Source organism: Cygnus atratus, chromosome 1 (assembly GCF_013377495.2).
Source record: "Cygnus atratus isolate AKBS03 ecotype Queensland, Australia chromosome 1, CAtr_DNAZoo_HiC_assembly, whole genome shotgun sequence".
Taxonomy (NCBI): Eukaryota; Metazoa; Chordata; class Aves; order Anseriformes; family Anatidae; genus Cygnus; species Cygnus atratus.
This window is the reverse complement of record NC_066362.1, coordinates 110,058,654-110,077,312: the sequence shown is the minus strand read 5'-3', so window position 1 is coordinate 110,077,312 and position 18,659 is coordinate 110,058,654. Positions and strand designations below refer to the sequence as shown.

The window sequence follows — 18,659 nt, the reverse complement described above, 5'->3', positions numbered from 1 at the left end:
AAAACTGTTAAATGCAGATGGTTTAGATTTTGGAGCAGTGTACACTCATTAAAATGATCTGTTCCTCAACCACGCATACTCCTACTCACTCATTCACATATTTGCCAGCACTCGTGTGCTGTTATCCCAGGTGGAAATGACACAGAGCTTTGCACCACGTGAAGTCCCCATGGGTTCCTTGTCATCTCTGTAGTCCAGTGGATTAATGTCACTGTAATAGTACAACAGTGCAGTCAGGGAGGATGTTTCCCACACAAGATGTTGGGTGGGAACACTGAAGCTCTGGCTTTGTTTCCTGGCTCTGCTGTGGCCTCTGCAACCATGAACAAATCTTTTCTGGCCAGTTCCAAAACTGTGCCTCCATTACCTGAGAGGGCAAAGCAGGTCACTGCTTTGAAGGCTGACATGATCAGGCTGTTCACTATCTGCACTTGTAGCTATCACCTCATTCCAAAACAAAAGTGACAGGGCCTGAAATCTAGGTGAAGAAGCCCTCTAGCTGGAAATGCTGAGATTCTACTCTGTACAAGATGGATGACAGCTCTTGTCTAGTTAATGTATTTAGTCTTTTAGCTATGTGAAACATGATGTCTCTATACTGTCTTGCTTATACAAACAGTATCTATTACAATGCAGTCCCATTCCCCATTAACAGAATAGTGTAAAGCTGTTTTCCAAGTTCATAACCCACCCAGCTACTTCAGTAGCAGTCATATTTGTGTAGCATAAAATACACTAGGAAGAATACATGGCAAGGTTTAACCTTTCCTTCTGATCCTTCAACACCACTCCCTCACCTCTGTTATTGTAAAGCAATCTGGTAAGTGTAAGCTTTAAAGGAACTCAAAGGCATTTCAAACATATGCTCTGAAATGAGTCCACCTGAACTGTCATCTTCAAGTATTCAGGGTTTATTTATCAAATCTGTAACACCAAAAGCCTTTAGTGTGATTACCTGAAAGTCATTAAGCTCAACCACTGCTCTGGAAACAAGCACTCTTGAGCAGTTCACAGAAAAGCCTTTCTTCCCTAAGAAATTCTCCTTCTCTATTCACCCACTATTTCTCTTTCCTGTTTCAAGACAGGGGTGTGCTCAATCTTATAATAGCTGCCTAAACTCCTTCCTAAGAACAAGCCTCCCTACACCTCCTCTTTTTCATCAGTGCTGTTTATTAGAAGCCCAGGATAGTATCAGTCCTGGAGTAATGAGACTATGAAACATCATGATTTTCAGTGGGGCAGATAAAACCCTGTAATGGTGAATGCTGAAACTCTTTTTATTACATCTGTTATGCTGGATTTGGAAATAGAAAAGTCATACACTAACTCACTATATTCCTTAATCCTTAAGAATCTCTTTTAAAAAGAGGATTAATTGTAAGAGCTGATAAGTTGATGTGTGGCTCAGAGCACATTTATTATGATTTCCACTGTAACTAGCAGCAGTAGCACAATCTCTTAAATCTATCAACTGTTTCTGCAATTCTAATAAAGCAGAAGCTTTCTCCTCCAAAAGGAAAGAAACAACAAGAGAATTAAAGGAATTTTTTCCTTGTCATTAGCATTTTGATTAGGACATTGTGGCTATGTTATTTACTGAGTTGGAAGATTTAGTTGTAGAAAAGCGAGCTGTAGTATTGTCAGTACATGGCCACAATTTAGATGTACTTAAACCTACTGTTTTACAAATTTTTCAGATATCTGATTTTGTAGTCCAGAAGCGTAAGTTTAGAGTAGGGAAAAAACATAAGAAAAGGAGCTCACTCACGACCTTGTCTCTTGCCATCAAGCAACACAATTCATATCCTATGTGTATGTGCATTAGTCATCAACAATGATTCTGTAATGATCAGAATCCGCTCTGTTAATAAGTCTAAGACCCATTGGAGGAGACACCATCATCCACCTCTGCATTTGGACGGCAGTTAGCACAATAGTCCTCGTCAGACATTTTGGATTAGCAGTTCATAGCTGAATTAGTTGTTCACTTTCTTTATAAACAAGTAATACTGACCAAGCACAACAGGTCTATCACTCCAGTAATCTTGATATGTCTTTGAGATCCCTGTATGTACTCATCTGCCACCTGTTGTTAAAAGCTGAAGGATGCCGTACCTGAAACAGCATGGTGTCACTACGTACAGAGGCTGCTACACCCTCATTCACTATACTTTGATAATGTTTATCTGAGGTAAAATGTTCTAGTGAGATGGTGGCTAAAGGAAATTATAATATAATATAAAGTTCTGTGTCTCTTCAACACAGAACTGATTTGCTTTCAAGAGCCTCATTTTGGTAGACTAGCACAGAACTGAAAAGAATTTCCTAATTTTAGTCCAAACACCTTACACAGTTATTCTGGAGTATGTATAGGTCCAAAAAGACTAAGTTGCTAGCACGTCTCTGCCACTGTGCAAAGGTAAATGAGCAAACATAATTTGTGGAGTTGAAAACAAATATATTCTCTTCCTGAATTCCAGGCCAGATGATTGCCAGTAAGTTGTTATTGTTTTCTAAACAATTACATGATAGTAAATTCAGCTAATACCTTCTACTTCATAACTGCAGTTATTTAGAAATGTACATTAAATCAGTAACAGATATTAATTTTTGCCTAGAAACTTATAATAATAAATATACACCAAAAAATGCCAAAATTTATAAAAATACAAGTATTCCTGGACTATATATTCAGCAAAAAATGCAGTTCAATTATTTGCCTTTGTAGGTTACTTTTAAGATAGTTGGGAAAGCTACCAACAGAGGGTCAAGGTAATTCCATTGACGAAACTAAGTAGATAGGGTAATATCCGTATCTTTTACTGGACTTCACTCTGGCTTCTGAATGTACTTCTCTGATACTGAGGAGTCCAACTAATCAATTCCTGTTCCAAGCTCCCATTAAATGCATAGAAAAACTCTACTGATTGCATGCCTTTAAGATAAGGTTTCAAAAAGCTTGTTATACATGAACAGCAAGAGGATAGAGAGAGAGAGAGAGAGAGGGAGAATACAGAGGCTGTTTTGGATAATAAATACCTAAATACCTAAATATGGTCCATTGTCTACTGTGGGAATTTCTCAAGTCAATTACTTGAGAAATAATAACATACTTGAGAAATAAAAAGTAGTCTTTTTATGTGCCTGGATGAATCAGTAAGTCTTTTGAATGAAAAAGGCTGTCATTTAGCACCACATTTGTATCCAAAGACAGTGTTCACATAAGATGTTATTTATCGTATATTTAATATAATTTCATATTAAATAATAATTCAGGTTTCAGTGGCAGATGCAAAGTGTCAGAATATTTTGCACAAAGGCAACTTTGAGCCTGGAATTACACAGTTTTTTTGGAGCTGAAAAACAGAACAGATAATTTTCTGCAGTAATACTGTGCTAAAATAGCTTTTCACTCAGAAGTTTTATCAACTTCCTTACATAGTTCAACTTCCTCTATATAGTTCAAAATTTGTTATAATTGTTTCTCCTTATACAATTCATTGTACATGTATTATGTACACATATTTTGTAAGTGATATAGTCACAGTTTTATTTGCATTTATGGGGTGCATATATGTGTCTCAGATACTTTCTTCTAACATTAGTTCCAGACATATCTTTGAAATGGGGGGGAATCTTATTTTCTGAACAGTTTGAGTATTTAAACTTGAAATTAAATCATATTAAAAGGTTAGAACTTGAGTCTGAAACTCAAAAGAGATTGCTTGATTAATTACAAAAGAACAGGTTCAGAAAAACTGTTTTATTTCACAGGTCATTGGAATAAATGGATTATTAATAGAAAGGAAAAAATGGATGCACATTGTTAAACATTATTAAACATAATAGTTTAAAAAGTTAAAACAATATCATGCCTTTGCATTTTTGTATTATCAGGATGCTTTGAACACTTTAAAATGACCTTGAAAAAAATCAAAATTATCTAATCTGAAACATAATTAACCAGTAGCTATTATTTCAACACTGGACTTGGAAAGAGTAAATATGCCATAGGCAGATAAACAGTTAACTAAAATATTTGGATAAACATCTATTGAGTAGGAAAAAAACAAATAGATAATAAAAAGGCAATCAATTTGTCTGAGAAAGATTGATATTTATTGTGTGCAGTACTGCAATACAGTATCTGCTATAAAAAATTGGCGATGTCCCATTATGGCTATATCATAAAGCTGGATATTTATTCAGTCCATGCATTATACACACTATGCATTATGATATAGGCTGATATAGTCATTAACTCAAGATGATGAAGGGGAAATTGATATAAAGACCATATGACGGTAGTGTGAATAGATAGCAAGCTTCTGGAGTGTTTGCTCTTAGAAGCTGAGTCAGCTTCATTTTACAGTTATTATAATTTTCCATCAGTATATTTATATAGAAACCAATACTGTGATTTGTACACTTAACCCAGATGTTGTTTTGTAGTTAACCTGCAATCTTAATCTTTTAAACTAAATAAATAGAAATAGAAAGTTTCACAGTTTTAGTTAGGTTTCTTTGTGTAGTTTTGCCGTATCAGGTACCTGACAGCCTTCAGAGAGGACTGAAGATTTATCTGTAATCTCTTCTATCTACTGGCTTTCCAATGTTTAGAAAGAAAGTGTCTGAATAGCTGAAGGTCCTGTACAATTTGCTTCTCAATGGATAGTTGAAACTAGTATATTGGATTAAGTCCCCATTTTGTTTAATAAGCAGGAAGAAGTCATCAAATATTTACATCTCAGCAGTAGGAATTATAATTATCTGATAAAATACAGTATTGAAGACAGAGAGGTCTTATTTTGAATCTCAGCTAAACATTGTACTGGTCTACTCCTGCAAACCAAACTGCTGAATGAGCAACATCTCATCACCGTTCTCTTGTCAGAGGCAGCCTGCAACCTTTACAAAGTAGGATAAAGACAAGCAAAAGGATGTTACAAATGAAGCTACTGAAAATCACATTTTTTAACTAAGCTGGAGGTATACTCAAAATTATACTAACAAAGCAAAAATACATTCTCTCTGTAAGAGTATCAAATTGTGCCCTTAGTTCCTCCAATATTAAAGCAAGGACAGAGTGCAAAAAAGCAATTTCTTTTGATGAATTACATGATTAGGTTCCGATTCAATTTTTATTATATCCTGTAACATTTAACATGGAGTGACACTAGAAACATTAAAATTGCTATAAATCTTGCATATAAAAGTATGAATTCTCATTGCTGTGTTCAATAGTCATGTGGTTTCTGACTATTCAGAAAGTTCTGCTTCATTTCTGGTCATTAATTGCATCTGAGAACTGTGCAACTGCTGCTCATTCTGTTTGCCAGAACATGATGACTAATAGGCACTCGTAGTCTCAATTTACCTGACAGGCACCTAGAAGTGGCATACAAATATATTTTCCTAGCAATGATACATTTCAGTTCGTTTGCATACATCAGGCAAATGTGCTATAGGAGGCAAACCGTATTAACAGCTGGGAAGTTTTGTCATAGACTGCAGAAGGCCTAGAATCTACTGCAAGTTCTTAGCTCATCCTTCCCAGCAGCTCTTGGAGAAAACTTGATTTTCTGGTCAGGGAAGAAACATCACCTATCTATCTGGACATGTACATAGAGGCACCACAGCTGTCTCAAAGTCTGAAACTAAATTATGCTAAATGGACTCAAAGCCAAATGTCTTGCTTTTATTTAGAATAAATAAAATAAATGCACTTTTAAAAAGAATAGAATTTAAATGCTATTTGAGACCTGTACCTCACAAACAGGGTCTGAAGAACACCTTCAACATTGAAGATTAACTCTTCTGAGAAAAACTCTGACTCCTGTTTATAATTTAGGTCACATCTGTGTCATTATTTAATGACATAACTGGCACTTAAGGTAGACGAAGGCTATATGCACTTACCTACTACCTTGAAATTTAAGCATACATCTATGCAGCTTGTAACATCTTTTGATTCCATTTGTTTTATACAGGGATAGAACTATGTAAAAACAGAATCACAGAATCACAGAATCACAGAATCGTCTAGGTTGGAAGAGACCTCCAAGATCACTGAGTCCAACCTCTGACCTAACACTAACAAGTCCTCCACTAAACCATGTCACTAAGTTCAGCATCTAAACGTCTCTTAAAGACCTCCAGGGATGGTGACTCAACCACTTCCCTGGGCAGCCCATTCCAATGCCTAACAACCCTTTCAGTAAAGAAGTTCTTCCTAATATCCAACCTAAACCTCCCCTGGCGCAACTTTAGCCCATTCCCCCTCGTCCTGTCACCAGGCACGTGGGAGAACAGACCAATCCCCACCTCCCTACAGCCTCCTTTAAGGTACCTGTAGAGAGCGATAAGGTCGCCCCTGAGCCTCCTCTTCTCCAGGCTGAACAAGCCCAGCTCCCTCAGCCGCTCCTCGTAAGACTTGTTCTCCAGACCCCTCACCAGCTTCGTTGCACTTGTCTGGACTCTCTTGAGCACCTCCATGTCCTTCTTGTAGCGAGGGGCCCAAAACTGAACACAGTACTTGAGGTGCGGCCTCACCAGAGCCGAGTACAGGGGGACAATCACCTCCCTAGACCTGCTGGACACACTGCTTCTTATACAAGCCAGGATGCTGTTGGCCTTCTTGGCCACCTGACACCTTTTTCAAAAGTCACATTTCACCATATAGAACTGAGATTTAGGCTTCTGATACCATTTCCAAACATAATGTATTAGCTACTTTATTCCTTTATTCATGATCATATCACGTTAGCAGAGAAGCGGAGCATCTGATATGTAATCAATAAGTGTGAGCATTTCACAGAAGCAAATTGCCCTCCGAGGAGGAATTGATCACTAAAGACCATATTTTTTAAAACGTTCCATCTTTGCGAATAGGAGATGAGGGCCATGTCAGAGTAATAATGAGTGGAGAAGAGATATTGTATAACAAAATGCATTCCTATGTCTACCCTCCTGGTATCTTTATCATAACAGCATAAAAAATCCACAAGTGTTTCACTGTTTATAGCTGAGATTTTCATGTTCCCGTGTCATTATGGTGGAAAGTCTCATAGAAAGTTCATTCCCCTCATGGTTTTGTACTCTTACATTACTTAACCACATTTAGAAATCCTACCTATTTACACAAAATTCTAGATTTGTCTAGGTTCAAGACTTGTCTGAGACAAGTACATATAGTACTTCAGCCTCTGAGATTAAATCTTAGAAACTCAGAACTAGAATTTAGATTTAACAAGAAGAGCAGACGCTGTTCTGTAAATCTGATGATTTTTATTGCATCTTTCCTTATGTCAGTTCTCTGTAACAAATTAAATGAAGCAAATAACAATATGCAGTGGAAAAAACTTGTAATTTAAGAATTATATAGTTGACACACATGAAGAAATTATCTCATCGTTTATTATCAGCTTTTCTTTTACCTTTGAGGAATTTAATCTAACATAGGACGTCCCAAAAATAGATTATAAAAATAATCTTGAGTTTGAAATTCATCACTTTCTTTCCTTTATAGATAAGCATCAGCTCTGGGGAAAAAGGGGGACTATGTGAGAGACAGATAGATCTCACTTAAAAGAAAGTGAGCTTGCTGGGAAGCCTACAAGATAACAGAAAACTTCAGTTGCAGAAGAAGTTAGTTCTGGACCAATCCTGCCACACTGAAGAAGCATTCCACAGCACAGGGAATCATCATAGCTTTACAGGCTGAAGTAAAGACCACCAATTTAATTTACTCCTGATGCTAATGTTTAAAATAAGGAAAATATAAATTCACTTTGTTATGACAGAACAGTAAAATGCAGTCTGGACTAGTCATGTGCAATTCCTATGCTATAATTCAAATCCATACATAAGACTTGTGTGTATGTTACACTACAAAGTGTTTATTAGCTCTCCGTGACTGTGTGAATTTTTCCTGAAAGCCTGCTTTTCGAGTCATCCTCTTCATGCCATCAGCATCTGTGAGCACAGGCAGTGGCAGTATTCCTATTAGAAATGATACGCCTCATTTGCTTACTTGGGAACTTGGGCCTTCTTCGTTGGTAATGCCAACTGAGTAGGGATTAGTGAAACAATTCAGCAGTCCAAGGATATTAGGAGTCCACTGCTGATGGGGGAGATTTAACCATAAACTGTCCAAGAAACCAAAGAAGAATGACAAAAGCCCTCCGTTCATTTATCTCTTCCTGGAAAAATCCAAGTTTCTGGACTCTCTGAGTAGCAGAGGCAACGTCAAGACTATGAAATGCATAACTAAAGTATTTAGAAAGCTTTGGTGATTTGGGAGGTTTACCAGCCTTCCTTCATGGAAGACCTCCCAGGGATCCCATTCAGCAGCAGTCATCATTGATTAACCCTTCCTCATGGAAAACTTAAAAGATCCTGGGCTGGGGTAAGCAGGATCATTTCAGAGAGGCTGGTAGATTTAGACTGCTTTACTCCAAGATTCAGCCCCAAAGTTTGGACAAACATCTCTAACTTTCTTGGTGAATTCTTATGCAATGCAAAACTGCTCTGTCATCAGGCACATGTAATACATACTTCATTCTTTCTTTTCGGTGGATTTTTTTTTATCTACAGTATACAATACATATACAAATCAATATATATAAACTGTCATAAACTTGTGCCTGATTATAAAATATAAAATATATTGAAGAGAAACTGGGTGAAAAAAAAATTGAAGAAGCTATTTTTAATCAAAGTAACAAAGCAGCATATTTTTTAAAAAAGCATTTATAAGTGATTGAATGCTATGACTAATTTGAAATACAATATTTGTCATGGTTTTCAAGTAGTTCTTACTAGCCATTACATGGAAAGGTGTTTTTTTGTATTTACACAGGCACGGTGGGATGGCCTGACAGGGCGCATAACCTTCAACAAAACTGATGGCTTACGAAAGGATTTTGATTTGGACATTATTAGTCTCAAGGAAGAAGGAACAGAAAAGGTAACCAGATCTTTTGTAACATAATGATGGGAAGCTGATTTGGCAGCGGCATGGGAAAGTCTATTCTCCTCAGCTTGTATTTCCTGTGGTTGAGCTAAAATACACTGTTAAGATTACTTAAACAGAGCTACTAAGATTGTTTTACAATGTCTATCTTGCATTTTGAGACATTGGATAGGAATTTGAGACTGGTGCTAATTATCTGAATGGCTTCTAAGTGCACGTTATCTTCTCTTCTTGCCACTGTAACTTAGTGTGGTAAGATTATATACATGTATGCATATATGTATATATATGTATAAAGCTTAGATTTACGTGTACTGCTTTTAACAGGTGTGACACAAGGGAGAGAGAAGAGCAGATGTTTGACTAATAGCCTCAAAAAGAGTTGAGATGTTAAAAGTCCTTCATGTTTTTGAACATGACCGGTTCTTTTGCCCTCACATCCCTAACTGCTTATCATAAGTTGTGCTGAACAGGAGACTAAATTAGTTGCATTATCTTTGTTTAAAAATAGTAAGTTCTGCATGATGCCATCTCAGAAACTGGTTCTGCTTTCAAACAAAAGACAAAAAAAGTTCACATTCCTTAAGGAAGTCCAGGAAAGCATGCCCCAACACCGCCAGCCAGGGACCGTGTTGGACAACAGGGGGGCTCGGGGTGTCCTGAAGGGAAGTGGGATGGCCTTGCCCCAGCTCTCAGCCAGCCAGCACAGGCTCCGACAGGCATTGCAGGAGGAGGCTGCTGTGGGTGTCCGAAAATCCCCAATGTGGGTAACATCACCAGCTCGTGTCAGCCCAAGGCTGTGTTGTCCCGTGCTCTGTGTACACTGGCTTGACTCTGCATAATAATTGCTGACAGGTTAATTGAGACTGTAAATGCAATTGCTCCCACACAGCTCTCCAGACCGGTTCTCTTCATTTTTAATGAAGCACTTTGTTTATTTTTCTCTATACCAAGGCTGCTGGCGAGGTTTCTAATCATTTATATAAAGTGTGGAAGAAGGTTTGTACACAGACAGGTGATGCAAAAACCTTTGGGTTGGGTCATCAGACTCATCCTTTGGGTTTTGATGGTAACTCTCAAATTGCAGTTTAGAGACAATAGTCTATCCGAGAATGTGAGTTTTTGTAGTAGGCTAAGTATTGTCCCAACTTTAAACACTATAACTCTAAATAATCCTTGGCAGGATTCAGCTTTTTCATCAAAATCTTTTTTCATCATAATTGTTATGCTATTTCTTGGGAGCTGTGCCTTTTCCCTCTTTGAGCAGAGGCTCCTGGCTGCAGCAAAATCTCTCCTTTTCTCATTTGCTATCCTTCCTGATTCACCTAAGATTTACCATGACTGGTAAATTTGTACCATTTCAAATGTCTATGAGCATCAGCAGCAGGACTGTTTTAATGTGCAGGCTTTTTTTTTTATTTCTTTCCTGTTTTTTTTTTTTCCTCCCACAGAATGCATACTGTGCAGGCAATGTTCTAGCATTGTTGACTCAAAATTTTGACGGGTGTGTTATTAGCTCCTTACAGAAAATAATATAGTTGATTAAGTGGATGCTGTCATTCACTAACATATGGAAATTGGAACTAAGTTTGTTTATAAAGCACCTCAGGAATCTCAGTCCTCTTTTAACATAGGATGTCTCTGTCTGGTGGATAAGGCACCAAAGTGGGAATCAGACCAGCTCCATGTGCTGTTCCCTGCTGGAGGTACAACCCACAATTTTCTGTACTACTTGCTATTCTGTAAGGAGAAGATAACAACTGCATTTACCATGTTGAAAGTGTTTTGGATTCACAAGTTGAAAATTTCTTATAGCACTTAGAATTATATTTTTGTATATCTTTTGCACAGCTCTTATTATTTCCCACCCCTCCCACACACACAATTAAAAAGGTTCTGGTTTTGTGTTTTTTAATGCTACAGAGTAGACCAGTGTAAAGCATCCTACAGCACTCTTTTCTTGTTCTTATAAAGGATGTACTTAATAACCTTGTTTTAATATCAGTGAATCAGGCAAAGGCACAAAGGGCTCAATTTCCCTCATTACTGGTGAATAGATCATCCTACCTGACGTGCAGAACGCGATTGAACTGATCTGGCTTTTGATTCTAGGCACTTCGTGTTATGCTGAATTGATTTAAACCAAATTACAATTGGTTCAAAACACAGGCTTGCTGAGAAGGGCATGTGACACCTCTCAGACTTGTCACTAAACTGCAATAAATCTCCTGGATTCACCATAGTGATGTACTACCTTGACCTCATTCTTCCAGTGCCCCTCCGACCTCTTCCATTGCTCTAATCAAGGTTGACCTGTAGTGTCATCCTTATCTTCAGATGTAGAGTGGTCTCCTGGTGTATTTTGTATGCCCTGTGACTGTGTTGTTACATGTTCTTCATGGTTGTTCTCCTCTTCCATGCTGCCAGCTGATAAAAGTGAATCAAGTCAGTAACAATGAGCAGAACGGCTTTTGATTAACTCGGCCACCATGGTGCAAATTCAAGGACACTGGTTATTTACTATATTTCTGGCACAGACTATCATAATATCCAACATCTTATTCTGTGTATACTTTCCAGATCAGTTTCTCAACCTGATCTAATTTTGGAAACAAAGGGAATGCCTGATAAACTCTTCAAAAAGTAAAAATAAAAAAAATACAAAAAATGGCACGACTATCCCCATTAAGCATATTTTGGAGAAAACGTATATGAAACACAAGAGCAATGGCACCCATGGACACAAACCCAAAATTTGTATGACATTATACAGTTATTACCCTGAATTAACTATCAGCAGGCACAAATTAATCTGCTGGATTTGGTACAAAGGTGGGTCTGTCTCTGCATCAGTTAACAGCCACAGAAAAAGGGTCCTGCATGGGTCTGATGACTGAGAATCTGATGGCGGTTACAGACCTTCAGTACACAGGACAAGTCAACAGGTTTTTTCTTAGACTCACTTGACAGCTTTGCTGGCAATCCTAGAAAGGAGGATCTGAAAGTTGATCCCTCCCAGGTAGAGCTGAAACCTGCTGGCAGAGTAGGTCAGCAATGCAGACAGTTCTGTGGATGGATGATACCAGTCCCCCAAGCCATCCATCTGGTGCTCTCCACAAATGTCCAAAATACAAACCAAACTGAGCAAGCTACTTGCCTGAGGTTTTCTCACACCAGCCCTCAACCACACAGTATGTGTAAACCAAATTAAAAAAAAAAAAAAGATGCTTTCAGACTGCATTTATGTTAAGTAGATATTTATTTGAATAGATCAGCTCCATGGTTGTAATTTCTGCCATCATAAGGTATAGATCCAGATCCACTGAAATCATGCCTTTAGGCTTCAGATCTGGCATTAAATGCCACAATTCTTCACTATCTTTGGAGCTAGAAAAGAATCAAAAATTGGTTTTGCCTTTTGTCGCTTATATTTACTGAGCAAATACTGATCAGTAGGTGAAATGATTTCACCTTGTTCACTCTGTCATATATAGTAATAAGAAATGACAGAATAATCTTTGCTAAACCTGGTGAAGGCACAGCAGAACCAAAAGGCCAGTGCATCCATCAATCTGCTTCAACATATTTATTCAAGCTTTTGATCTGTTGCATTGGAAAAGAGAGGTCTAGGTTTATGTTTCAACTCTACCATTTACAAAAGCAAAAAATCCATAAAAATAGACATTTGACATTTTTTAGCAGGAAAGGAAGTCAACATATTCCACTTTTGTAGCAAATTGGCTAGTACACCACTGTATTGACATGCCTTATACTCTTACAGCTAAACAATTTCAGCCTGCTTTTGAAAGAGCAGTACGTTCCCTGTGTTTTCTAAATGTGACAATCAACCATTCGATGTCGTTGCCTTATTCAGATCTACAGCTGTTTCCCTTCTCTAGCATCTTGTACTTCTGGTGTCTCTTTTTGTGGTGACTAGAGCCAATGCACACTTCCCAGGCTTTGAGCATTTAGGGAAACCCTGTATTTCCCGCAGCCAGCGTGCCGTGGACAGGCAGGCTCTCACCCACTCTGTTCTGTGTAGATCGGCGTCTGGAACTCCTACAGCGGCCTTAACATGACAGACAGCAACAAGGACAGGTCGACCAACATCACCGACTCCTTGGCTAACCGGACGCTGATTGTCACAACCATTTTGGTAAGTCTAGGTGGGTCACCATCCATGCTGCAGGTTGCAGGCATGGCTGATGTGTCTTCACTGCTGATTTCCTCCATACTAAGACGTTTTGGTAAACTACTCTGTTTTCAAACTAATTTCTGGGTATAGACTCAGAACCAGCATAATTTTTTATCCATAAGGTGGACTCAAAATACCCCCACTGCCAATGAAAGACTGGGGAACATTTGTCTCCAAAACTGTTTCGCTTACGTCAAAATTCCAGAGGTACACCCTACATACTATTCTTCCCAAAAGAATTAACATATACAAATGCTCGGTTTTGTAGTCACTATTTATACATCTTTTCTGTTTACTGAAAGTCAGATGAAGAGGAATGAAAGAAAGCAGCAAACAGTAGACAGACAGATTGAGGTATGTCCTTCCTACGACGAACAGAAAATGTGGAAATGGGTGTTCACCCAGTTGTTCTGCTCATTTGTTCTCCCTGGCCAATAATGACCCCACCCCACCCCCCCTTTTTTTTTTTTTCTTTTTTCAATTATTCTGCCTAACTCCTCAGGGGAAGGGAAAGAGCTCAAAGGCTCCCTCTACCCTCCTCTTCTGTTGCCAGAGGTCTTTTGCTGCACTAAATTGCAGCAATGTGCTTGCCCAGACTGTCTTCTACACAAAATCCTTTAAAAAGAAAAGCAACGAAGTAATTTGCAATCTACCTATTCTGTTCTTCATTTTCTCCTGTAAGTGCCTGTTCAGCTCACAGCTATATTACACATTAGAGATTTTTTCAATAGAGATTTATTTCTTGTAGAATATAAAATTTTAGGTTCTGCTTATGATTATTTTCCTGGTATTTAGGCTTCTTCTCCAATATTCCTTCCTGTCCCTCAGGGTGGGACAACCTAGAGTACACATCTTGGATCTTATTTTGAGGCTGCTAAGCACTACCTTAATTAAAGCCCACGGGAGCTGTGAATGGTCTGTTCCACTGACAATTAGGGCCCTTATGGTTATCACTAATTGATTCGGTGAATTTGTTAACACACCTAGAGCAGCTTTTAATGGACATCATAAATTACTGGTGTCCAACTAATTTCAATCCATTAATAAAATATTCACATAATTTAGAGAAACTGATATAATCTGAAACAAACTTCATTTCTGTTGCTACATCTGCTGTGTTTTTCTGTAGGAAGATCCCTATGTTATGTACAAGAAGTCTGACAAGCCTTTGTACGGAAATGACAGATTCGAGGGTTATTGCCTGGATTTGCTAAAGGAGCTGTCAAATATTTTGGGCTTCATCTATGAGGTCAAACTAGTTTCTGACGGTAAATATGGAGCCCAGAATGACAAAGGAGAGTGGAATGGGATGGTCAAAGAGCTCATAGATCATGTAAGATTGAATCATTCTTTATTCTCCTTTCACCTACAGTGTTTTATGTGAAGCCAGCCCACATGAAATGTTTGCACTAGTCTACAGTTTTTTAGAGCCACTGCTCTGTCTTATCACCTCTTGCTAGAGTAGGAGGTCACGGCATTACGTCTGAACTAGCCGTGCCCGGGTGTTGGGGGGCAATGGGCACCGAGCTCACACGGATCCTGTCAACCCTGGCCAGAAGCTCCAGATGCAAAGGCAAAACTCAACTCTGCCATGCGGCAGCCTCTGGTCTGTGAATGTAGTCCTCCTTGGGGACAGAGCCCCACAGGGATGAGCCCCTCCAAGGACCGAGCCCCCCGACCCTGGTCAGACCTTCCACACACAAAAGCCACGAGGATCCCTCACCTGCAGAAAAAGGATGTCAGGTACCCAGTAATACCCTAGCACTGTTAAGTTTTGTTGTGCAGTTTGTATTTATAGTCAGTTTGGGTTTAGCTTTATTACTCAGGGGAAGAAATGGAAGGAATAGTATTGTGTATGCACGAAAACATGACAAAGAATGAGTATTTTCCCCTTTGTGTTTTCAGAAAGCTGATCTGGCAGTTGCTCCTCTCACTATTACCTATGTAAGAGAGAAAGTAATTGATTTTTCCAAGCCCTTCATGACGCTGGGAATCAGTATCTTGTACCGGAAGCCCAATGGCACAAACCCTGGTGTTTTCTCATTTTTAAACCCTCTTTCTCCTGATATTTGGATGTATGTTCTCCTAGCCTGCCTTGGAGTCAGTTGTGTCCTCTTTGTCATTGCAAGGTAAGACAAACACATAGTTTCAGATGCATCCACTACCTCTCATCTCACAGGTGTTACATTGGTTTTGAAAAGTAACTATAGCATAATACTGTTCTAAGGATTTTATCCAGCCCTAGAACATAATGTTCTAGAAGGTCTGTTGGTATTTTCACATCAGCACTGCTATCACTTTTATATACTGCAATGTGATGAGATTTAACTTTCCTTAAGGGCAGAATGGAGAGAAATATCTGATGAAATGTGTCAGCCTTCCTCTGTCAGAGCACAGCACCTCAGCACACTAACTACATGTTGAAAAACAGTTGATATTACTCGTATGTAAGCACTTCTTTTTTTTTTTTCCCTACTAATAGTACATATAAAAGGTAGGAGAGAGGTTGTGAGCATATTGTTGCTGATGGATGCTAATTAGTTCAGCTCACTTCCCTTTGGAAACACAAGATACCATGCCTGGGATCCCAAGGGGACAATCTGCAAGGTGTGCATAACCAAGGCTCTCTCCCAGCACTGTCCTGAGGTGCAGCCTGACTGTCAGTGTCAGGTTCCCAGTGAAGTCCCAATGCCAAAACAGTAGGAAATAAGCACACACACACTACTTTTCCAAAAGATCCTAAAGTTCATGATGATCTCAAAAGCAGGTGTGCCACATTTTCTCAACAAGTGGACCACAGCAGAGCACTCTTCACCGTTAACATCAAACTTTACCTTAAAAATTCTAGACAGCTGATATGGTTTCACAAGCCAGCTACAAGCCACATGTCTTGGCCTCAGAGACCATGGACCATGGTTTTGGAGTCAGTTGCTGTGTTATTCTGAGCAAGGGAAAACCAAGCATGAAAGAAGATGAACTGAGAAACTTGTCAGAGGAAATTGGTCATTTGAGGCATATTTTTTTTCTATACTCTTCAGTAACTGTGGGCTCTGTGAACTGGCATAGTTATTGTCACTTTCTTCAAATAATGGCATCGGAATTTCATTTCCAACTCTGTTTATTTGATCTCATCATATCCTTCATTTTTTTCCTTTTCACAATTTAAAACATAGATATTTTTATTAGTACTTCACAGAGATTCATGTTTTGGAGCATTTTACTAAGGATCACTAATGCTTCCTCCACTTCCATTATGCATTGTTTCACATATACAGCAATGTATTACACGTTAAATGGGAAAATGGTCTGAGAAAATATTTATACTATGAAATATAAGAACTGTAGTCGTGTATCATTGAAATAGCACCCTTTCCCATCACAGCAAAGGTGACATGGAAATGCTACAGTTTTTATTGCAAATGATGACATTCTACTTTAAAGAATCAGCAATAATATATATTTTCCAAAATATGCGTCCATAACCCTGATTCAAACATGACAAAAATCATAGTAATCTGAATCATTAATTCTGATACATTCTGCCTGACTTCCACATGCGTGTGAGCCAAGTCAAGTGGAGCTCTTGCTACTTTTTCTAGTTTACTCCTTTTTTTTTTTTTCTAATCAAAAGACACACCCTTTAAAACCTTTATTCACAGGAGCAGCTGAGAGCGGTTGGCCTCAGGCATACATTTCTGTGTGGTCTACTGAACAAACCTAGCTCCAGGAGGTCAACCTATGTGAAAGCTTCACTTGTTTTCATGCTTCTATACCAGTGCCAAAGTACAGAAGTTTGTGGGATTTACTTTTTCCTTTAAGTTTCTGAGAACATGAAGAGGGAGGAGGGAATTTGAGGAGGAAAGGTCATAGGTTAACTTATTAGTGTTGGCCCCTGGTAAAAGAGAGAGTTCATCCCTCCCTAGCAGTGACGAGACTGTACACAATTAGCCATAGCTTCCCACAAGCTCTCGCAGTGGCTCACTGTACCATAAATAACTGCTCTTACTGTACGCAAATCATGATCTCACTCATGACTAATATTAAATCTGCTCAACCATGACAGATTGACTTTTCTGCAGTAGTGTGCCAAGACTGAAAACATACCACAGTCCTCTCCACTTCAGAACAGGCAGAAGGGAAAACAAAACCCAAGTTATTCTCAGCTCTTCTCTTTTCTTTTTTTTTTTTAATAAAAAATAAAAAATAAAAATGAAAAACAGCATCAAGGCTGCAAGAGTAAATAAGCATCGGGGTCCCTCGCCTGCTTGCAGAGCTGCCTACACGCAGATGCATGGCCAGGAATAAACCGAATGGAACTGCACAGTGCTCACAGATCATCAGCTGTGAAACCTGTTTGCCTTATTCTCCTGGCTGCTAAATATTGCTCCAAACCACAGTGCAGTGTTTGGGTAAATCCGTAGCTTTGGCCTGTGTAACTGTGCTATGTTTTGTTTCCTAAACCTTTCTAAAAGGCAGTAGTTCCAGGAGCCGTGTAACTAATGAAGCCTGATTTCCCTACAGATCTGTGTCTCATGGTGGATCGTGATCACCAATTGAAGTGTGTTTGTTTGCTTGTTTACTTTCCCTGCAGGTGAAGGATTTGTAGGAGATCTTTCCTATGTGCATTAATTGCTGTGGAACGTGCTGGGAGATCCTCCTGCAGCTTCTCCCCTAGTGGGGCTACCGCTGCAACATTTCACAAAACTTGCAGGAGCATAATAACCTTTAAGGCCTCTACCTATTTGTCAAATGTGGCTAAAAGGCTTAAATGTCATAAAAGGTATAGACCCACAAACATTTATAGTACACAGCTGACTTGCAACAATACACAAAACCCAACTTGCAACAACTTAAATATATCAAGCTTGTTTATCACCCTCTTAACTTACCCCTATTCTAGGGAAAGAGGAGAAGAACATGCTAGTTAAGCAAAATAGTTAAGATAATTTTCTGAATTTATGCACTTTTCTGAAATAAATGTTTTTTTTGTTGTTTTTATTTTTAACTTATGCTGAAAACCAGTGCCTAGTTAGATCATGACTATATAGGCTGAAGAAGTACATGAAACTGTGCTCACATGTGGTCTTAATTTACTCCAGACTTTATACATTTTAATTTACTCCAAGAAGCTAAGCCATCCTTAATGTCCACATCTAGGACTGTTCATGTCTTCAGATATGCCATGATTTCTGTAAGATTTGCCAAATGTGTCAGTAAATATTTGGCAATCTGGTTTTCAGTAAAAAACAAAAGATATATATTTTTAAGAATCTCTGGAATCAACCACTTTAACAATGCCATAGCAAATTAAACAGTTATTGGTATTTTGACATAATTTTGCAGAAGACAAAAACTTGGAATAATTTTCATGGACTGGGGTAATTTTTCTGTTATTTTTCTTCAGATTTTTCAGCAGCTGAACCATTTCTTGTTTCTCTTTGAGAATCATGCAGCCTTGTCATTGTTACATTAATTCTGAAACTCAAACAC

General features: G+C 38.5%; 1 protein-coding gene across 1 annotated transcript in view; it reads left to right on the top strand.

The window, feature by feature from the left end:
• GRIK1 (glutamate ionotropic receptor kainate type subunit 1) overlaps positions 1 to 18,659 on the top strand; it is a 161,757-nt gene that overhangs the window by 115,074 nt on the left and 28,024 nt on the right. Inside the window, exons 8-12 of the mRNA XM_035546079.1 lie at positions 8,861 to 8,968; positions 9,929 to 9,973; positions 13,017 to 13,130; positions 14,299 to 14,502; positions 15,075 to 15,298. Of these exons, the coding sequence (XP_035401972.1) occupies positions 8,861 to 8,968; positions 9,929 to 9,973; positions 13,017 to 13,130; positions 14,299 to 14,502; positions 15,075 to 15,298 (695 nt within the window). The remainder of the gene's footprint in view (positions 1 to 8,860; positions 8,969 to 9,928; positions 9,974 to 13,016; positions 13,131 to 14,298; positions 14,503 to 15,074; positions 15,299 to 18,659) is intronic.